Source organism: Pelobates fuscus, chromosome 8 (assembly GCF_036172605.1).
Source record: "Pelobates fuscus isolate aPelFus1 chromosome 8, aPelFus1.pri, whole genome shotgun sequence".
NCBI lineage: Eukaryota > Metazoa > Chordata > Amphibia > Anura > Pelobatidae > Pelobates > Pelobates fuscus.
The window spans coordinates 39,416,469-39,437,834 of record NC_086324.1 but is presented as its reverse complement, the minus strand read 5'-3'; the positions used below and the strand labels follow the sequence as shown (position 1 = coordinate 39,437,834).

Genomic DNA, 21,366 nt, shown 5'->3' with positions numbered 1-21,366 from the left:
TAGCAGCACCAATCAAATTACAAACAAAAGTTCGGTTTAAAAACAAAAATAAAACAATTCCAACGCGTTTCGTCCTTCTCTGGACTTCCTCAGGGATGTGTAGCTGTGGTAGGAGTGGGAGTCTTCTTAAATATCCGTCTGATAATTCTCCAAATGACCGCCGGTGTTGGCGTGCGTTCCACTGTGGAACGCATGGTACTTCCGCATGACGTCACTTCCGGTTTGACGAATACATCGAAAAAACTGTTTCTTTTGAAAATGACAGCTTGAATAGCAGCAATAGTATTGCATAAAGACATGGAACCAGTATAGGTCCTATTTATCCATCAAAAGGACCTTATATATAACAGAGTTTATACAATAACAGAATAGATTGGACATTGGGCATATTTGAGATGATATGTATCTATATATTCATTATCACATTATACAATATAGTACTATCTGTAAATAAAATAAATTCATGTAAGAATTGGTGTAAAAAAATTAGATATGGTAGAAAAATTATTATTATATCTTTAGAGATACAATTGATATCCAAAGATATATTTAAAGGTATATGTACTGCATATTACAAATATGAAAACCCATCAAGTTTATTAAAAGATGGGGATATTTTTGAATGTAAAGAAGGATTTGAAAAATTTGAAAAATTGAAAAATTGGAATATGAAGAAAAATTTGAATATGAAGTAAATTATGAAAAGAGAATCTATTTGATATTTAATATTTAAAGGTACATACAGATGATATAAATCACTTCAAAGTTGCTCAAAGTCTTACAATTTAAACCAAATGTAATAAAGCCTCATCCAATAAATAGGAAATATATCCTGCTAGATCTATTTCTTGATTTAAGCCAAACTTTAAAGTTTTCAGATTGAAGATCCATTGAGCCTCCTTAGTATTTAATAAAGATTCTTAAATACTAAGGAGGCTCAATGGATCTTCAATCTGAAAACTTTAAAGTTTGGCTTAAATCAAGAAATAGATCTAGCAGGATATATTTCCTATTTATTGGATGAGGCTTTATTACATTTGGTTTAAATTGTAAGACTTTGAGCAACTTTGAAGTGATTTATATCATCTGTATGTACCTTTAAATATTAAATATCAAATAGATTCTCTTTTCATAATTTACTTCATATTCAAATTTTTCTTCATATTCCAATTTTTCAATTTTTCAAATTTTTCAAATCCTTCTTTACATTCAAAAATATCCCCATCTTTTAATAAACTTGATGGGTTTTCATATTTGTAATATGCAGTACATATACCTTTAAATATTAAATATCAAATAGATTCTCTTTTCATAATTTACTTCATATTCAAATTTTTCTTCATATTCCAATTTTTCAATTTTTCAAATTTTTCAAATCCTTCTTTACATTCAAAAATATCCCCATCTTTTAATAAACTTGATGGGTTTTCATATTTGTAATATGCAGTACATATACCTTTAAATATATCTTTGGATATCAATTGTATCTCTAAAGATATAATAATAATTTTTCTACCATATCTAATTTTTTTACACCAATTCTTACATGAATTTATTTTATTTACATATAGTACTATATTGTATAATGTGATAATGAATATATAGATACATATCATCTCAAATATGCCCAATGTCCAATCTATTCTGTTATTGTATAAACTCTGTTATATATAAGGTCCTTTTGATGGATAAATAGGACCTATACTGGTTCCATGTCTTTATGCAATACTATTGCTGCTATTCAAGCTGTCATTTTCAAAAGAAACAGTTTTTTCGATGTATTCGTCAAACCGGAAGTGACGTCATGCGGAAGTACCATGCGTTCCACAGTGGAACGCACGCCAACACCGGCGGTCATTTGGAGAATTATCAGACGGATATTTAAGAAGACTCCCACTCCTACCACAGCTACACATCCCTGAGGAAGTCCAGAGAAGGACGAAACGCGTTGGAATTGTTTTATTTTTGTTTTTAAACCGAACTTTTGTTTGTAATTTGATTGGTGCTGCTACTGCTGTTCCTGATCTTGTATCCTGTACCCTGATTGGTCCAGTTGCTGCTTACTTATACCACCCAGTGTGGAGACATGCTGTTTTTACTTTGATACACTGTAAGTGCAATATATACAAATAAATTTGTTATTTTTATACAATCTGCACTATCTATTTTCTCTTCTCTGTTTGGAGTATATTAGAAGATTTGTCACCATCCTCCACTGAATTTCATCGCTAGAGGTCTTTCATATCATCCAGTTCCCTAAATACAGAGGGAGACATGCCTGAATCCATCTTACTTTTGTGAGTTTTCTACCACACATACTGCTCAGTGGTCTTTAACAATATTACCCTATGTGCTGTTTATATATATTTTTGCAGATACCATTTTGAGTTTTTACACTTCTACATATCCTCAGCTGGTATTATATTTATTTACATATTATCACTTTTGGTGATTCACATTACTTTTTGTATCTTTCACATTATTTTGTACCTTTGGTTTTCTCTCTTTTTCTTGTAACCCTTACACTACCTGATCGATACAACATCATACCTGATGTTTTAAAGCACGTTATTCCAAACAATTTAGGAATGTTAGGTGATTTATGCCCTTTATGGATTAAAACCAGAATCTGCATCAACTTTGTAATTTTCCATGGGATTTTGCCATGGGTCCCCCTCTGGCATGCCACAGTCCAGGTGTTAGTCCCCTTGAAACAACTTTTCCATCACTATTGTGGCCAGAAAGAGTCCCTGTGGGTTTTAAAATTCGCCTGCCTATTGAAGTCTATGGCGGATCGCCTGGTTCGCCTGTTCACGAACATTTGCGGAAGTTCGCGTTTGCTGTTCACGAACAGAAAATTTTATGTTCGCGACATCACTACTCACCAAGTTTCACATGACTGTGATACTATGTATTATGTTTTTGCTATTATGGCTTTGCATGATTATTACTACTTTTATGCACACCAAAAATAGAGAATAGAGAATAAAATTAAAAAAATTTAAATAAAAGGTTTCATAATATTTTACCTTATACTACCTAATAGTTCCCGGCGAACATTGCGTGTTCGCGTTCGCCACGGACGGCGAACATATGCGATGTTGGGTCCGCCCCCTATTCTTCTTGATTGAGTAAACTTTGACCCTGTACCTCACAGTCAGCAGACACATTCCAGCCAATTAGCAGCAGACCCTCCCACCTCCTGGACAGCATCCAGTTTAGATTCATTTGGAAGCTGCATAATTTTTTATTTATTTATTTATTTATTATTTTATTTTTTTAATTCTTTATTTTTGTAGTGCATGGAGGTATAAATAATGAGCATGTGGTACCCCTACGGCATTCCTCATGCTTTTCAAGTAACAATTGTAACAATAGGGTATATGTTAATACCCTAGTCTGCGCGGAGCCCTCCATGGGTGAAGATGGATTCATTTTTTGCGCTCGGGTTTTTTATTTTATTTTTAAGTTCGATGGGTATGATGGCTTTTTATTTGGCCTTTTTTGGGGCTTAAAGATGAAGATTTTAGAAAAAAGAAGACGTCGAATGGTAAGCCATGTTACTCTGTATATAGAGGGGAGCCATGTTACTCTGTATATAGAGAGGAGCCATGTTTCCACGGTATATAGAGGGAAGCCATGTTACTCTGTATATAGAGGAAGCCATGTTACTCTGTATATAGAGAGGAGCCATGTTTACACTGTATATAGAGGGAGCCATGTTACTCTGTATATAGAGAGGAGCCATGTTTACACTTTATATAGAGGGGAGCCATGTTACTCTGTATATAGAGAGGGAGCCATGTTACTCTGTATATAGAGAGGAGCCATGTTACTCTGTATATAGAGAGGAGCCATGTTACTCTGTATATAGAGGGGAGCCATGTTACTCTGTATATAGAGAGGAGCCATATTTACACTGTATATAGAGGGAGCCATGTTACTCTGTATATAGAGAGGAGCCATGTTTACACTTTATATAGAGGGGAGCCATGTTACTCTGTATATAGAGAGGGAGCCATGTTACTCTGTATATAGAGAGGAGCCATGTTACTCTGTATATAGAGAGGAGCCATGTTACTCTGTATATAGAGGGGAGCCATGTTACTCTGTATATAGAGAGGAGCCATATTTACACTGTATATAGAGGGAGCCATGTTACTCTGTATATAGAGAGGAGCCATGTTTACACGGTATATAGAGGGGAGCCATGTTTACTCTGTATATAGAGGGAGCCATGTTACTATCTGAGGTGGTTAACTATGATTGGTCCTGGCATGTTTGTTAGTCTGGCCTGCATGGTTGTCTGGCATGAATAAAAGTAGCATGTTTCAACTATATTAGTAGTTAGACTAGTTTGCACTAAAACATGGAAGACATCCTAGTATGAATCGTGATCAACCGCTCTCAGAGACTATGCATTGCGACATGTATATGATGTGGAAAGGTTAACTGTTATGACTGTCTATAGACGAAGTGGCTTTAGCTGCACCTTAAGGTGCAGCACCAGTCCGTGGGTGCTGTATCTCTGCGACTGCTATTCATGAGCCATAGATTGCCGGGTATTGTTGCCAATGCTATTCAGGAGCCATAGATTGCCGGGTATTGCTGCCAATGCTATTCAGGAGCCATAGATTGCCGGGTATTGTTGCCAATGCTATTCGATGGGTGAGTCCTGTAGCCTCCTGGACTGTTTGCGGTGCGTTAAACGGGGTGTTTGGTCTGTCACTGTGAAGTGGGCGTAACCCTTACACTACCTGATCGATACAACATCATACCTGATGTTTTAAAGCACGTTATTCCAAACAATTTAGGAATGTTAGGTGATTTATGCCCTTTATGGATTAAAACCAGACTATTCATCAACTATGTAATTTTCCATGGGAGAGTTTTACCATGGATCCCCCTCCGGCATGCCACAGTCCAGGTGTTAGTCCCCTTGAAACAACTTTTCCATCACTATTGTGGCCATAAAGAGTCCCTGTGGGTTTTAAAATTCACCTGCCTATTGAAGTCTATGGCGGTTCGCCGGGTTCGCCCTTTCGCGAACGGGCAAACAGTTCGCGTTAGCTATTCGCGAACGGGAAATTTCGCGTTCGCGACATCACTATATATTGTATATATATACACAGTTGCAAGAAAAAGTATGTGAACCCTTTGGAATGATATGGATTTCTGCACAAATTGGTCATAAAATGTGATCTGATCATCATCTAGGTCACAACAATAGACAATCACAGTCTGCTTAAACTAATAACACACAAAGAATGAAATGTTGCCATGTTTTTATTGAACACACCATGTAAACATTTACAGTGCAGGTGGAAAAAGTATGTGAACCCTTGGATTTAATAACTGGTTGAACCTCCTTTGGCAGCAATAACAACCAAACGTTTCCTGTAGTTGCAGATCAGACGTGCACCACACTGATGCCGGAGCCGGAATATGAGTGCTCCCTCGCGCGCGCGCCAGACAGCCAGCCAGCCTGCCTGGTGACCGGCCGCCCAGCAGCACCACTGGACCCCAGGGAATCCCTTCAGCTCCCCCAAAGTTAGGGAGGCTGGGGGATTACATTAAAAAAAGTGTTAGTGTTAGAGTGTGTGTGTGTCTGCTAGTGAGTGTCAGTGAGTGTGTTAGTTTGTGTGTCTGTTATTGAGTGTGTGTCTGTTATTGAGTGTCAGTGTGTTCGTTTGTGTGTCAGTGTGTGTGTCTGTTAGTGAGTCTGTTTGATGTCTGTTAGTGAGTGTGTGTTTGTCAGTGAGAGTATGTTTTGTAAGTGAGTGTGTATGTGTCTGTCAGTATGTATGTCGCTGAGTGTGTCTGTCAGTAAATGTGTGTGTGTCTGTTAGCTAGTGTGTATGTGTCTGTTCGTGAGAGTGTGTGTGTTTAAAACCCCTTCAGCACTTGCCTTTCTCCAGCGCCGGACTCCCTTGGCGCTGGGGCTACCTCCTCCCCGATCCGCCTCAGCTCCGATGCAAGCAGGTGCCTGCTGCCATGTGTTGCTGCCCCGGCCCGCACAGAGTAAGCGCAGGGGGGGGGGCACGGATCAGTTTTCGCACCGGGGCCCCATGGGTTGCGTGTACACAACTGGATCAGCCACAACATTAAAACCACTGACAGGTTGATTATGTTGTTACAATGGCATTTGTTGGATGGGACATATCAGGCAACAAGTGAAAAGTCAGTTCTTGAATTTCATGTATTGGAAACAGGGAAAATAGGTAAGTGAAAAGATCGGAGTGACTTTGACAAGGGCCAAATAGTGATGGCTAGACGGCTGGGCCACAGCACTTACAAAATGACAAGTCTTGAGGGATGTTCCCAGTATGTAGTGGTTAGTGTGTACTAAAAGTGGTGCAAGGAACAACAACTGGTGAACCGGCACCAAGGTCATGGGCGCCCAAGGCTCACTGATGCACCGGGGGGGCGGAGCGCGATGTCTGGTCTGATCACACAGAAGAGCTACTGTAAACATATAAATGTTTATTATGATCATTTAACATGTCCTTAACCTTACAACTATGTATCAAGACTCAGACCACAAGAGCTGCTTAACAGATTTTTAATAGTAAATGTTTGCTTACATCCAACTTCATATTGTTATATATGACATACATGTGCTTCTTTGTAGTCTTTTGAACAATCAATAATTAAAATCTAAGTACACTAACTGGCTTAATCCTACTACAATACAGTAGCAAATTACTGAGAAGATTAATATTTTCTTACTGCAATGTAAACAAATGTTGTACATGGACGGATCAGTATACATGAGTAATGTAATTATTAGTACATAACATCAGTAATGCATAGTAAGACACTTCTATCAACAATGCGTTTAGCATCAATACACAAATGATTGAAAGTTTAAATCCATTCTATAATACTTGGACCAATTAAGAAAACACAGATTTATACATTTTCTTCCCCTACAAAATAATATCTTTATCTAAAATGACTGCATCAATCCAAATATAAACACAGTGCAAACATATAGATTATTCTTTAATGTACTGTAGAGGGTACAATCAATGTTAGGTTAATATTTCATCTACAGATGCATTTATGTGAATCATCCTGGCACAAACGGATATATAGCTGGTCTATCACTTTTATTTTAAAAAAATAATTTTCATTTCACTTCAATGTTTTAAAGCAGGACGGACAGTTACGAGATAGAATCTTTATGAAAAGCACGTAAAGGCGGTTTAGGAATTTTGTTTCACAAGACAAAACAGAGAATACTGTGTGTCACGTAAATGGCGATTTTTGTCAACACATGGCAGAGGAGAGCTCCGACTGATGGGAATCGGAACCTCTGATATGACATAGGCCGCAATGTCATCTCATTCAATGCGGTTGCACAAAATCCTCTTTAGGGATCCTTCTGAGTCACTGGTCTTCCCTAAACTCATTTTGTACTTACATACATGAGCAAAAGTGCATCAGAGCGATGGACTCTGTGAGTATATTTTAACTACCGTATTTTTATCATGTACATCACTTATTTTACTGAGAGCACGGTCGCCTCTTCTATTTCTCCCTGGGTTCCTGTCATCGTGAACCAAATGGACACCTCCAATATATCCTATAAGTTGGTATTATATCACCACACACTGTATACGCTAGAGTTGGCTAAGGCTCTATAAAATGTGAGTGTGATACTGTAATTTTTCTAATTACATAGATTGATGTATTACACTATTTCCGCCCTTTCTTTCTATATACATCAACAAGAAAATAAAGACTGCTGCCCTACCCAAAGAAAAGTTCTTGCTTTACTAAAAACTAAAACGTCTACTATCAAGAGACTATTATTTGTGAGGACTATCACATTGACTTATTTCTTGTTTGTTCCAAAAATCTATTAAGTTTTTTTTATATTGTCTACTGGCACAGCCCTTTTTTTTTTTTTTTTATCTTTTTATTTCTGAAGATTCAACTAACCCAAATATTTCATTACCGAAGGCACAATCTAACTAGTTAATCTACTTGGTTTACTTGTTTGTTCATTAACGTTACAAAAATATGTTCTACATATAACAGAGCTAGTGTGTTTCTTTTTAACACATAAAACCAATGTGTTAATAATCTTTCACATGCTCTCAATGCCACTATTGAGAGGCCACACTTTAATCAATTAGATCTGGCTAAAAAAAAGGAATGCAACAACATATAAAATTATTAAAAGGACACCAACCACTACAGCTTGCTTTGTCCTTGCACCGTTCCCTAGTTTAACCCCTTAATGACACAACTTCTGGAATAAAAGGGAATCATGACGGAATATATCTGTCCTTAAGGGGTTAAAGTAAAAATGTTTAGAAATAGTTTAACACAAAACCAAGGTTTTCTAGACCTCTCTCTCCCCTTGGCTGTTTTTATGATGGGGAATTGACACTGCCACATTATCAGTGTTTATTTTGTACATAGTGGATGTCAGTCCTAGGTTGAGTGATAGGGGCTTCATTTGTGTTAATTCCACATTATCAACCTTGTCAACAGGATGGTCTCCTGGCACCAGGAAGCACACAGTGTATTCATAATTGTAGATCTAATTATTTACATTGAATCTTTACTAAGTGGTTTGACATGAAACTTTAAAACAGTACACATGTACATTTTAGAGAATGATTTGGCCACTTAAAGGTGATGTGGATGAGATCACAGATCCTCTATTCAAAGTAAGTAAATTACTACTACTGCCAAATAAAATGGAGACAACAATAAGGAGCCCTTACTCAAAACATGGATGGTAAAATATTGATTTTTATGGAAAGGCAATATGTCCCTAATTCAGGTCAGAGCTGGCAAGCAAACCATAACTACAAGAGATACACTGTTCATAAAGCATTGTTCATCAGAGTGTTCCTACTATCTAACTTAAAGGGACACTCCACTGCCCAAATACAAAATAAAATAACTGTTTAGTAGATATACCCCAAATGAAAACTTACATGCATTCAACCATGCATTTTTCCCCCCCATTGGAGTTATATCTAAAAACAATGAAAAAAATGCAGTTCTCTTGTCTGTTGCCTTTGCAAGCCCTCCCCTTCTCACACTCCCTCTCCTTCCCTCCCACTAAGGTGAATAAATAAACTTAGGTCCAGGCTATCGTAAGAAACAAGTCAGACTATAAGTGAAAAGTAGTAGTTATGGTACAATAGCCCTCAGTAAATGATCCTAAAATATCTGTCCCTAAATTAAGGTCAAAGCTGAGCAAGGACTGTAAAGGACGTCTTGTGTCATTTCACTGCCTCCTACGGTCACACAACATCAATAGCCCATTCTTGTGAATAAAAATAATAAAGAGAGCTAGCTGCCTGACGCGTGTTTCGGCGCGATAGCACACGCCTTCATCTGGGGCTTTTACTTAAGTTTCCATCCATATTTTGGCTTACCTTCCTGGAAGTTCAAACTGAATTAATCATTTCTTCAACCAGAAAATGATTGGTTTCCACGTAAAGCTGAGAACGTTTTATTTGTTGCCCTTCTCGATGTGTGTAATCATTAATAAAAATGTATGTTTAATATTTGAGTAAGGGCTCCTTATTTTTTGCTTGTTTTTATTTGGGAATATTAGTAATTTACCTATTCTGATTATGAAACTTTTGGGTTACCCCTATTTTTGTCATTACTACACGACCATTTTCCCCAACAATCTTACTCTTTAGATCTTGTTTAAGATAATCTAGTTTTAGAAGAAATTTGCAATTATTTTTCAAAAAAGATTTCCGTTTCTTAATTCATGTTAATCATATTGCTTCACTATCAGAATAAGGCTGAATATATATGGAGAGTGATGGAAGGGCAGTAATGATCTTGGCACCCCAGATGCGTAACTACATTTCCCATGATGCATAACGAGACAAATAGCGAATACAGTTCACAAACATAAAAAATATAAATACCATAAGTCTTCAGATCCCTGCCTCGGAGGGCACAAAACAAATCTTGGTCTGTAAAACGGCCAACTAATTTTCAACTACTATAAACCTTTCAAAACTTATTCTATAGTTTTTTTTTGTTGGAACGTGTAAAGTGCTCATTTATACAATCCTCATTTGCCTATCCTTGATTTAGAAGGGAGCTGGTAGTAATGTTTTAAATAGCTTCTACATGTATTTAAGTTATTATAATAGATAACTTCAAAATGGAATGACAGGGAAAAACATTAACACAGATCACTGCTTGTGCCCAACTTTTTTTTTTACTTAATATATTATGTCCCTTAAAAAATGATTGCCAGAAGGATTCTTAAAATATTCTATAAACATTTAACCATCCCAACTGAAACCAATGCAATCTGATAATATAATTTGAGATCTCAAGACTAGAGTACTCACAGTGACACAAACTACACTGCCTGGCCAAAAAAAAAAAAAAAAAAAAAAAAGGCGCCAGCTGGATTTGACTAAGCAAATATGTAAGAGCTTCCTTATTGGATAGTTACTGCATGGGTGATTATCTTTCAGCTGGCAACAAGTTATTTAAGCCCAACTGATGCAATGAGTAGCTTCTCATTTCCTAAACAACCATGTCGAAAGACACATAACATGGTTGTGGAAACGATGTTAGTCTGTTTGAGAAGAATCAAATCATTGGCATGCATCAAGCAGAGAAAACATCTAAAGAGATTGCAACAAACTACTAAAACTGGGTTAAGAACTGTCCAACCCATAATTAATTAAAACTGGAAGGATAGTGGAGAACCAGGGAGATGGGCACATCAGGGTAAGTAGAGAGGGAGATGAAGTGATGCACCCATCATGCCTAGTGCCTACTGCACAAGCCTGTGGGGGGCAGTGCTATGATCTGGGGTTGCTGCAGTTGGTCAGGTCTAGGTTCAGCAATATTATGTGCCCAAAGAGGTCAGCTGACTACCTGAATATACTGAATCACCAGGTTATTTCATCATTGGATTTTTTTCTTCCCTGGACCCCTGTGTGCCTGATGATGAACATTGGAGTCTCAGCGTGGAAATGGACAATCGGGGTCTGGTGCAGGGTAACCACATGCCCCCTTGTGTTGAGCACCAGGGTTTGTGCGCCCACATAGCAGATGCAGCTTAGCTGATGCCAGGAGCTGATAGTAAGCAGATATGTATCCAGTACTAGAAACAAGATAAGACTAGAACAGGCACCAACCAAGATAACAATACAAGATTAGAAGAACCCAGAACCGGAGCAGGACAGAAAGCAGAACATGTAAACAATACAAGAGGGAAACATGAACAGATGATGGACAGGACTGTACATGAACTGGGAATACAAGACAAATAAAACAAGACAAGAGATACAAGGGGAGACATAACTAAGTACTATACATGTAATAAACATTGGAGATTTAGACATACATATATGGCCAAGATGTATGCAGCCCCCACTGCGCCATAGTACTCCAATTACGGTGGGCCCTAACTGAAATTTTAGGGCAAAAACACGACTTAAAGCGGCACTGCCGTGCCAAACTTACCACTCTCCTATTGTTTCCTCTTCTCTTCCTCTTTAGAATCTGGTCTTTTCTTCATTTCTGATCTAGTTTTCCTTAAAACATAAGCCAAAGTAGGGACTATGTTGTCTTTTCCTACATCTGACTTTCTTTGACCAGAGGAGGAGTTTAAATCAGCTCCATTTCCTGTGTCAAATAAAGTACTCACCCTTCTCCTTAACACAGGAAATGGAGCTGACTTAAGGTCCTCCTATGGTCAAAGAAAGTCAGGCGTAGGAAAAATACAAAAGACAACATAGTCCCTATTTTGTGTTATGTTTTCAAGAAAATGCGATCAGAAATAAAGAAAAGAAGAGGAAACAGTAAGAGAAAGGCAAGTTTGACATGACAGCTGGCCACTTTAGTGTGAATAACTCAGTTGGTATTTCTAGATTGATTGTACCAAGTTAAAGGGGATGGACACTAAAAAAAGCCACGTTTAATAATATTGACAAAAGCATCATGGGAGTTGTAGTTACATAGGTAGTTCTATTTATTATTATTTTTTTAGCCACAATCAATTTATTAAAAAAAAAAAACAAAAAACAAAAAAAAACCCTTTATTATTAAAATAATCCCCCAAAAACAAACAAATAACCAAAAAAACAAAAAAAATTAAAAAAGTTTCATTTCAGGTCCGTTCACCCATTTTCCCAGGAGTTTCAAGAAACAAGAATAAAAGACCTTGTATTCTAGGCACCCTGCTAGCAATCTGAATGTTTATAAACATAATGGGGAATGTGGTCCACAACAGCTAAATTGGCATTGGTCAGCCATTGCTATTTTTTTTTTTTTTTTTTTTTTTTGTCATGCCCCAACAGCTAATGACAATAGATTCACAATAGATAGCTTACATGTAATAGAGCCATGAGAAAGACATGCACAATTTTTTAAAAGGTATAACAACAAGATTAATAATTTGCTTTGTACATTTTGAATATAGGCATTGTATAGGCTTTACGGCTGGGGTGTGCATCCTATGAGGCTGAGCTATGTTTAAGATGTTGTCTAAGATGCCAGATTCAACTCTAGCCTATTGCATATGTGGCCAATAAATGCTAGCCAGTTGCTTATGTAGGATAGAAGTGAAGTCGCTTAAATGAAAACTGTTGGCGCTTGTGGCTATGATTGTGCGACCTGCTAGCGCTATAACACAAATGCAGGGAACTTACATATTTCTAACTGTGTCTAACCATATGCGCCTGTGTCAATATCCGTTCATGTCATTAAAGATTTTTGAAATAAGTGATTATATACATTTTGAACTATGTTAGAAACGACTGCCCTGTTAGCCCTGATTATACATGGGTGAGGGGGCTGCCTTGTAAATACTAATAGTAGGTCGAGAGTGATATATCATGCAGAATACAATCATATTTTAAACTTGGAACAATTTCACCGTTGAGAATGAGTTTACAGTGTGAACAAATCTAGACAGTTATGCCAATAGAGAACATCTTCATGCTTAGGTAATTAAAATAAGTGTGTTATCAACATGGTGATTAGCTTTGATCAGGTACTGCTTTTGTTCTATACAATAGGCTGATGCGTAAGTGTGGCACAAATCCGCTTCAGGACATAACCCTGTCGTTTGCAGGCTTAGCCTTCGTGAAACATTAAGTGTGTGGTATACTGTGAGCAGAACCCCTTGGTATCTTAGCACTTTAGTTAGATCTGTGGACGTGGGTTACTACGTGTTATGTGTTGCGTTGCCATTGTTAGGATCGGCTTGCAGTGTGAGTTAAACACCTCTCTGCGAGATAGAGTGGGTCTTAAGTTAGCGGTCAGTGAGCGGAGGTGGGGGGGGGAAGGTGTGTGAGGGGAGTCGTCCTTATGGGACGTGCGGTGCTTGCTACTCAGGTGCCAAAAGAAACAGACACTGATGAACAAAAGAAAATGATGGGAGAGAAAAGAAAAGATAATTACGAATTTAGTTATCTGATCTCAACTTAGGTAAAGACAGTCACGCTTAGCTCAAAGCATGGGGTACAGTTAACAGTGGTTAAAACAATGGTTGGTTTGTATGTGATGTGTAGACCGGTTGCGCTATTCTCATATAGGCTATGATGCAGTAGAAAACAGTCAACAACGCTACATCTTGCCTACAATATGGGGTAACATTATTAGTGCAAAGCAATGTGGGACTTTGATAAGATGTCTGGTGGACATAACGGTGCTGGGCTATGGGAGCGAGAGTCGCTGGGTCGCTAATCAGGTGAGTGCAACGGCTCTCGGTTGCGCAGGACAGCTGGTAAGTGAGTTATCAGCCCAGGTATATATGAAAAGACAAAAGAGCAGAAAAAACAAAATAAACTTAGGCAAACGCGGCAGAACAAAATACTCATTAGTGACGTAATCCACATAGGACCGGGCGTCCGCAGCCGCAGGCCGGTAAGTCCATGGTGCACATGGTGATTCTGCGCTGCCATGAAAATAAACAGTCAGCCTATGCCCAGGGTCGGAAAGCTCAGGGCAGGTCGGTATAATGTCCTGTGTGGTTGTGGGCAGGTTCGGTGCCCCAGTAAGCTTCTTTCTCCAGTGGGTCGTGGAGGGGCTCTGCTCCCGTTTCTCTCCCCAGTGGGAGTCCGTGCTGCATCTTGGTGAGCGTCGCTGTCAACTGTTTGTGTCTGGAAATGTGAGGTTGTTTTCCTTTGGTTCAGAGTTTCTGGAACCACCGGGTGATGCTTAGGTCGGGCATGCTTATGGGTCTCGCCCTTATGCGTGTTGGTGCGTGTGCTGGCAACCGGGGAGCATGGTTTTGTTTCCCGCCGTTGCCCCTGGGATCCCTCTCTGGAGGTTCGTGGGGAGAGTCTGCCCATTTGTCTTTTGGCTGCCGGTCGGATCCAGGCCACCGCTTCTCTTCTCGCCAACTGGAAGGACTGTACTCGGTTCTGGAGCTTCGTCCAGAGGTGAGTGCAGAGTTTTTCAAAGAACTCTATGGTGCTTTTGGGAGGCTTATTCAGTGTGAGCTTTGTTGCTGGCCTCATTTGTACCGCCTTTTTGTTTGGGCTTCGCGAGTCTTGTCTAGCTGTAGACTTTGTTGGTTGATCAGGCAGTGTTGCTGGGGTGGTCGTCCCCAGCGTGGACCGGGATATCCCCCGCCGGTCCAGAGGGGGGGGCAGCAGGGTCTTGGTTTTCCCACGCTTGTGAGCGGGCTCCGTGCCGGGAGGTCGGCCGCCTCTCCCTGGCTTCAGGCCCCACTCCAGTTCAGGCCGCGTGACCGGTACAGGTATCTCCGTGGAGCTTCGGCTCGGGATTGGTATCATTCTGCTCTGTATGTAGTGCCCTTTCATTTCCTGGGCCTTGTGTGCTATAGGCTTTGTTGGTTCGGTTATAATGAGCGTTTCTGCGTTTTTTGGTGCCGGAGCTCTTAGAGCACATGTCCGGCCATCTTGGCTGCCAGGCCCCGCCCTCAGCCATTGCTAATTTAAGCGGAGAAAATATTTATAAAATGTATGCATAAAAATACATTTTAGAATTACAGTCAAAATATGCACTAGGATTTTGTATATCAGAGCTCAGAAATGAAAATCTGAAGAGTATCTGTGACACTGTATTGAGTAGCAATTTTGAATCCAGCAAATAAAAGTAATTAAAAGGTTAAATAGGCATTAGAGTAAGTAATTAAAGGTGAAATAGATGGACATAGATATGGTTACATTTCTCATTTTCAAAACAACCAAAATATCCTCCGACAGAACGCGTCATCAAAAGGCACAGGCAGGGCACGTCATGAAATTATCTTGTTTTTTCCATGATCAATCATTACAAAGATCTTGTTTTAGTGAGCATGTTTTGCTTGTTTTTGAGAGTTTTTTGGTGTTAAAGTGGCTCAAAGTATATTTATGAGCTTTTCATAAAGTTAAAATGTTTATGAAATGCTCATGTTAGAATTTCACTGAAGTTCCAACACAGTAAAAAAGATCTCAGAAGACAAAATAGGCACTATTTTGTGTTATGGTTAAGCCTCAAGTCAACAAAGCCTGACAAAACCTTCCAACATCAAGTTTTGTTGCAAATGCTTGCATGTTGTGCTCCCAAGCTGAGTCCACATTTATATGAAAGGGAACACAATATAAATTTGCATGAAGTGCCTTGTCCATGCTTTTTCAGAAGCTAGTGGTAATGTTAGAGTATCATTATTGGAATATGAAAAAGTATCAGTTAAAAACAAAATGAAGTTACTTTTAAGTAGTGGATTCAAAAATAAAGCTGAAATGCTACAGATCAGTTTTAATATGGACTCAAAATTCAAAGGGGGCAGATTTTACCAGGATACTCTATCTTGCTAAGGTTCCATTTATTTGTCTAACAGAGATTTTAATCGAGACAATATTTCACTGCCCGATGACCATACACTTATGGAAGAATCAATCAAATCAATATCTTTTGCTATTCGCTTCTGAAGTGCATAACCTTCCCTAGGCATTGCAATGTCACCTTTCTTAAGAAAGGTTACGGGACAGAGGTCGTTTCCACCATCCCCAATATAGACTATCTTAGAATACTGCACTTGCTTGGTTGCTTGTTTGGCTACAAATTCTTCCAACACCTTTTTCTTGCACAAGTTTTTTGGGCATTCGGTGCAATGATGGATGTGAAAATTTTGTACAGTAAGATTTCCAAGTGGATCAAAAGCAGCAGGATTTGTAAAAACCTTATCGAATACCGTGTGAACATTGCCGTGAGTTAGAATCCAATCAATAAAAATTGTATTCGAATCGGAAATGATGATGCAATCAAAATAGTCTTTGTTGTGGCCAATAAACTGGAGCAGGTCAGTCATTCCAGGTGTATAAGGTATGTCAATCATGATCCTTTTCATATCTTCTTCTCTTATTCCTTGTTCTCCAAGATAAGTAAACACCCTTCCCATATATTCTGTCCATTTTCCTTTCTCGTAAGTGGTTTGTAGCCCGTATGGAAGCTTTTTCTCAGGAGCACATTGGACAATCCAAGTATCGCTATTATCATTAACTATAGTGTGGTCGAAATCAAACACCAGAAGAACCTTCATTTCGGCAACAGAAAAACTTTGACTACGGTTCACCTGGAAAAAAAAAAAAAAAAAAAGATCTTGTATTACTACAGATGTAGAGCATAAATCAAGAAACATATTTTGTAGCTTTTCAGAGGCTAGATGGACAGAAATATTACTGTGGAAGGAAGGTGAAAATGAAACCGAAAAATGAAGACAGAGGGTAATGAAAAGAACAATGGAAGGGAATCTAGGAACTGAAAAGTCAAGATACGAAGGAAGGAAACCTGAAAAATACTGGGACAGTTCAACTGAAAGAGATAAGGAAATGAGGTGCACCTGGATATGGATAACTGAAATGGAAGGGATGGGAAAGGGGAATCAAATGGACCGGGTGTTATACGTAAACTTCTTCATTCTTTCACCCCAACTGTTTATGCTCTCCTTTCCTGGACTTCTACCCATCCATATGCCCTCAATAGGCTCAAAGGCAAGGCACGCTGGACACAGATCTAAAGACTTACTAAACTATTGGTGTCCAAAACCATAGCAAATTTGGATATACCTTATGACATGAGTGGAAAATCGGAAACCCATCCCTAACTCCTTACTCCTAGCTTGACAATGACTATCCACTCTGGGTCTCCCATCGGACCTGCTAAACACATACTTCCTAGAGTTAATGATTGATGAACGTAATTGCAAGACAATAAGAGAAAGGGTATCTTCTGACGAACTGGGAGATACCCGGCCCAACAGATTGCATTATAAGATCTCAAAGTACAGTAAAGCTCACTACAGTTCAGGAATTAAATTCAAAGGAGATTGCACAGGTCTTTTAATATACAAATGTAGGTGCTGCAAAGCAGGGGGTGAGATCCAGGTACAGTATATCAAGGAAAACAAGCAGACTTTATTAGTCAAAGCAACATTTCAGCATCACTACGGAGCCTTTATCACAAATGCTTGATAAAGCCTGCTTGGACTGATGACGTCTGCTCAGAGTGCACAGGTATTTTCCTTGATATCCCGTTCAGGATAGCATACATATTGTAAATGGAGAACACGACCCAGTATGTTTTAATAGTCTTTAATGATTTTCAGTAATGGTTTGCATCTCAAGTCTCCAAAAAAGTGATACTCCAGGACTCACAGCCCTATTGAAATTTATGCAAAGTGTAATTATTTTGTATGTTGGTTATAAAACGTAGCCTTTTGATATTTAATAACCCTCCCTGCAAGTAACCTTGTTGCCTCTCCTGGTGGTAGTGCGGAGACTTTGGTATTAAAAAGTTAATATTTTTTTAAAATTCCAAGAATCTCCTTTATCGCAGGGGCCCTATGTTTAGTGGCTCAGCAAGAACAATTAGATGTGCACAGCACCACTATCTCTTTCCGTCCAAAACGAGTCTTTCATAGAGATAACATCTTTGAAATACTCGCACTGATTGTGTTGGAATTTCACTGAAATTACAATCCGGTTAACAGATATACAAAGACAAAGGTTTGTCTTAGTATTCTTATTCTTCCTATCTATGAGAAAAGGACAAACTTTTGTCAAACTAGTGACGGGGGAAAGGCTCTTTCTACCGTGAATCCTCGATAGACCTCAGTGCTGTACTCTTGCGCATGTGTGAAAGTCTAACTTAGACATCAGCTACTGGCAGCTGAAGCAAGAAGATGGTGGCGGCTGCAAAAGACAGGCTCAAGTAAGTATAATTAATCTTTCCCTGCACGCCTTGGCCCCCCCACACTGCCAGCTGAGCAGTCACAGGAGGTCTTTGTAAATTTACGTAAATTAGCAAGTAGAGTTCCAGCTGTGGTGGTGCTCAGAAATTATCCTGGAATAAACATTGTGGTCTGTGGCTAAATGAACATCACATCGGTTGCAGATGCTCAACAGGAGGAGAGCTACATAGGCCATCAGTAATTTGCAGAGTATGAGTTTTATTGGATTCCTCTAAACATGAAGATCTTTAAAAAGGATTGTACCAAACAAAAACCTGTGTTTTCATAAAATACGGCTTTTTGATTAGGGTTACTTTGTTGTGGTGATCCATCCACCCCTCAAACTAAAGGAAAAAAGTTCAGACCTCCACTCCAGCCCTGATGCCAAGTTCTCTCTGCAGCTCAATCCTCAATGGCTGACGTCACTCCGCCTCATTATAGTGGAGGGAGGGTAAGGAGGGTGGACTGAGAGGAGCACATGAGGTGCCGCATTAGAGGGGTTGTCCAGCTTCAATTGGTTGTCTGGTGCCAGCATACTGTGCATGCTCGACTTAAATGTCAATTTTTCACCAAATTCTCATTAGCATCTGATGCTCTTGTTCTGGGCTGGCCAATGGTGCCCTAATTATGTTGCCAGAGCTGTAGTTACACCTCCGGGAGCAGAGGGGTTAATCACCATATGTGTAGTGTGACATAGCAAAATGCTTCAGGTACCATGACCACTTCAAATCAATGAATTGTCATGGTTCTTGGAGTAACCCTTTAATGTTGCAATAACAGAGTTTCTGCACTGTAGACCGGGAAAAGGTTAATGCAGTTTTAAAGGGGAACCATAATTTCCCAAATTTCTTTAAAATTATGTTTACTTTACCCGTATATTTAACAAAAATGTATTTGTAAGACCTGAAAAATAAAATTAAACATGGAAACCCTTAGCTCTATCCTGGAACTGAGTTGACGAACGGTTTAGCCCCTGAGTCTCTTCTCTACCACAGGCCTGCTCTGCCCATCCAATATCGCTTGCTGAAAAACTTTAAAAACCAGACACCTAGGTCTGCTGCAGCATGTCAGCTGACGCTCCGGCTAATCAATGGCTCCCCATTCATAAAAATAGCTTGAGAAAAATTGGCTGAGAGAGCCAGTATTGCTCCTACCCACGGCTTCTGTTTCCAAACTATTCAGCAAGTGATGTTAGAAGGGGTAGAGCGATCTATCGTGACATCATAGTGTTCTTATGGTACCCAGAGTGTTCCTTTTAACCCCTTAAGGACACATGACATGTGTTACATGTCATGATTCCCTTTTATTCCAGAAGTTTGGTCCTTAAGGGGTTAAAAAAAAAAAAAAAGGGGAAGGGAAGGATTGTCATTGCCTCGGAGTTTTAAATCCACAACACATGTATTTACAATCCAATAGTTAGGAATTAGAAGATAAAGTGATTTGTCCAAGGTCATGAGAACCAGTCCGTCACAGGAATCAATCCAGGATAATCCCTGCAACATTTCCAAATCTGCTAATCATAGGCTTTCATCTTGGAACTTTGCAGGTCACATATAAAACAACTATAAGGCAAAGTTAAAACCAGGCACAATCACCATTAACATTTCAATTGTTCCTACAGCGGTTGCACTTGTATTGGTCTTTAGACTTATCTCTCGAGATATGCGTGTGTATCCTGTCTCAAGGTGAAATAAAAGTAAATACAGGTTTGTCCTGCCTGCAGTGATAGATATATATATATATATATATATATATTTCAACACTTTGTTAATGAATGACTTTCATCAAAAAGTCATAAATTAAACTGTAAAAAAAAAAAAATACACAAAAAAAACCCAACCTTTATATCTCTTGCTTTACATATCAGATCATAAATCCTTTGAAAAACACCTTTTATTTGGATGTGGTTATTACAATGAAGAAACAGTTTCAGAACAGGACAATGAATGCTTTAAAATGTACTCAGGGATATTCACTAAATTGTGAAATACTTGGATTCGTGAGCAAACGTATTGTTTTAGTTCAAAAGAGCAGAATTGTTCATGTAACAAGCATCTTTCATTCCTGTTCAATTATCTTGTCCTAAATTTTGATATGTACTTTGAATTCCTGAACAAATCACACTTGAGTAAATAACCCTTTATGTGTTTCTTTGTAAAAATGCTGTAGGGGACATTTCTAAAATGTTCTATTATTTGTAGGCGAGAGCCAAACCCCAATGTGCATCTAGAACATTTAACAAGTTTGGAACCAGGAACAATATTTTAAGATACAAACCTCCCTAGATCCTGTTTAAGTTTGCCATGGCCCTGCTTTATGGATACATTATTGTACAGATATACATTGCACTAACATTGTGTTTAAATACTAATTATTTTCTCATAGCACTCTGTATGTGTATATATATATATATATATATATATATAAATAACAAGCCATAGATGTTACAGTAACACAGACAGCCCACTTACCAGCTCAATGAGAGGCACACAGCTTACTTGCTATATGTTTATATAGGTATTTCTATGATGTTCCACACAGGGCACCGACACTCTGCTCACCCTGCAACACAGTATCAATAACCACTCACCACCAGGTGGTAAGGAACACAGCAGATATCAGAGGTCAAAGGTAAGGATTGCGTCACTAGCAAGCAGCGGCCATCTTTGATTTGGGCAAGCAAGATTTTGCTTTCCTCTCTGGGTATTCATTCTAACTCGTGTACTAAATGGTTTTATATACTATCTCCCCACGGCAGCTTTCCATCAAGGGTAGTCCAAAATCTGAAAGCCTGCTGTGCCTGTGTAGTCCACACCTGCTGGACTACTACCATTAAAGTTACAGTGCAGAATAAAGATGCCCCTAATGGTGATTTAGTGACTCTTTGCCATAGGAAACATGGCGGCAGAGGGTCAGATTTCTGACATGCTTGGTAATAATTGACACAGTCATAGAGTTCAAAACAAAGGAAACAGAGTGTCTGGGTCTCCAACAAAATGGCTGCCCTGATGAGACGCGTTCTAGCACTGGTCAGTGTTCGATCTCTGTGACAATACCCATTAATATCCCATCCCACTTCAGAGTTCGGAACACTAGAGAAGTCAACAAGGCTGCTATTTGTGTCTCCAGTTATGGAACGCAGGTTAAACGTGAAGACCTCCATTTTC

General features: G+C 38.9%; 1 protein-coding gene across 1 annotated transcript; it reads right to left on the bottom strand.

Moving 5' to 3' along the window:
• Positions 1 to 15,548: 15,548 nt before the first annotated feature.
• PHOSPHO2 (phosphatase, orphan 2) lies at positions 15,549 to 20,851 on the bottom strand. The gene is made up of 2 exons (XM_063428634.1): positions 20,671 to 20,851; positions 15,549 to 16,543 (listed from the first exon to the last, which is right to left on the bottom strand). Exon 2 carries the CDS (start codon positions 16,508 to 16,510, stop codon positions 15,794 to 15,796), a length of 717 nt encoding a protein of 238 aa, XP_063284704.1. The 5' UTR covers positions 16,511 to 16,543; positions 20,671 to 20,851; the 3' UTR covers positions 15,549 to 15,793.
• Between the last annotated feature and the right edge of the window lie 515 nt (positions 20,852 to 21,366).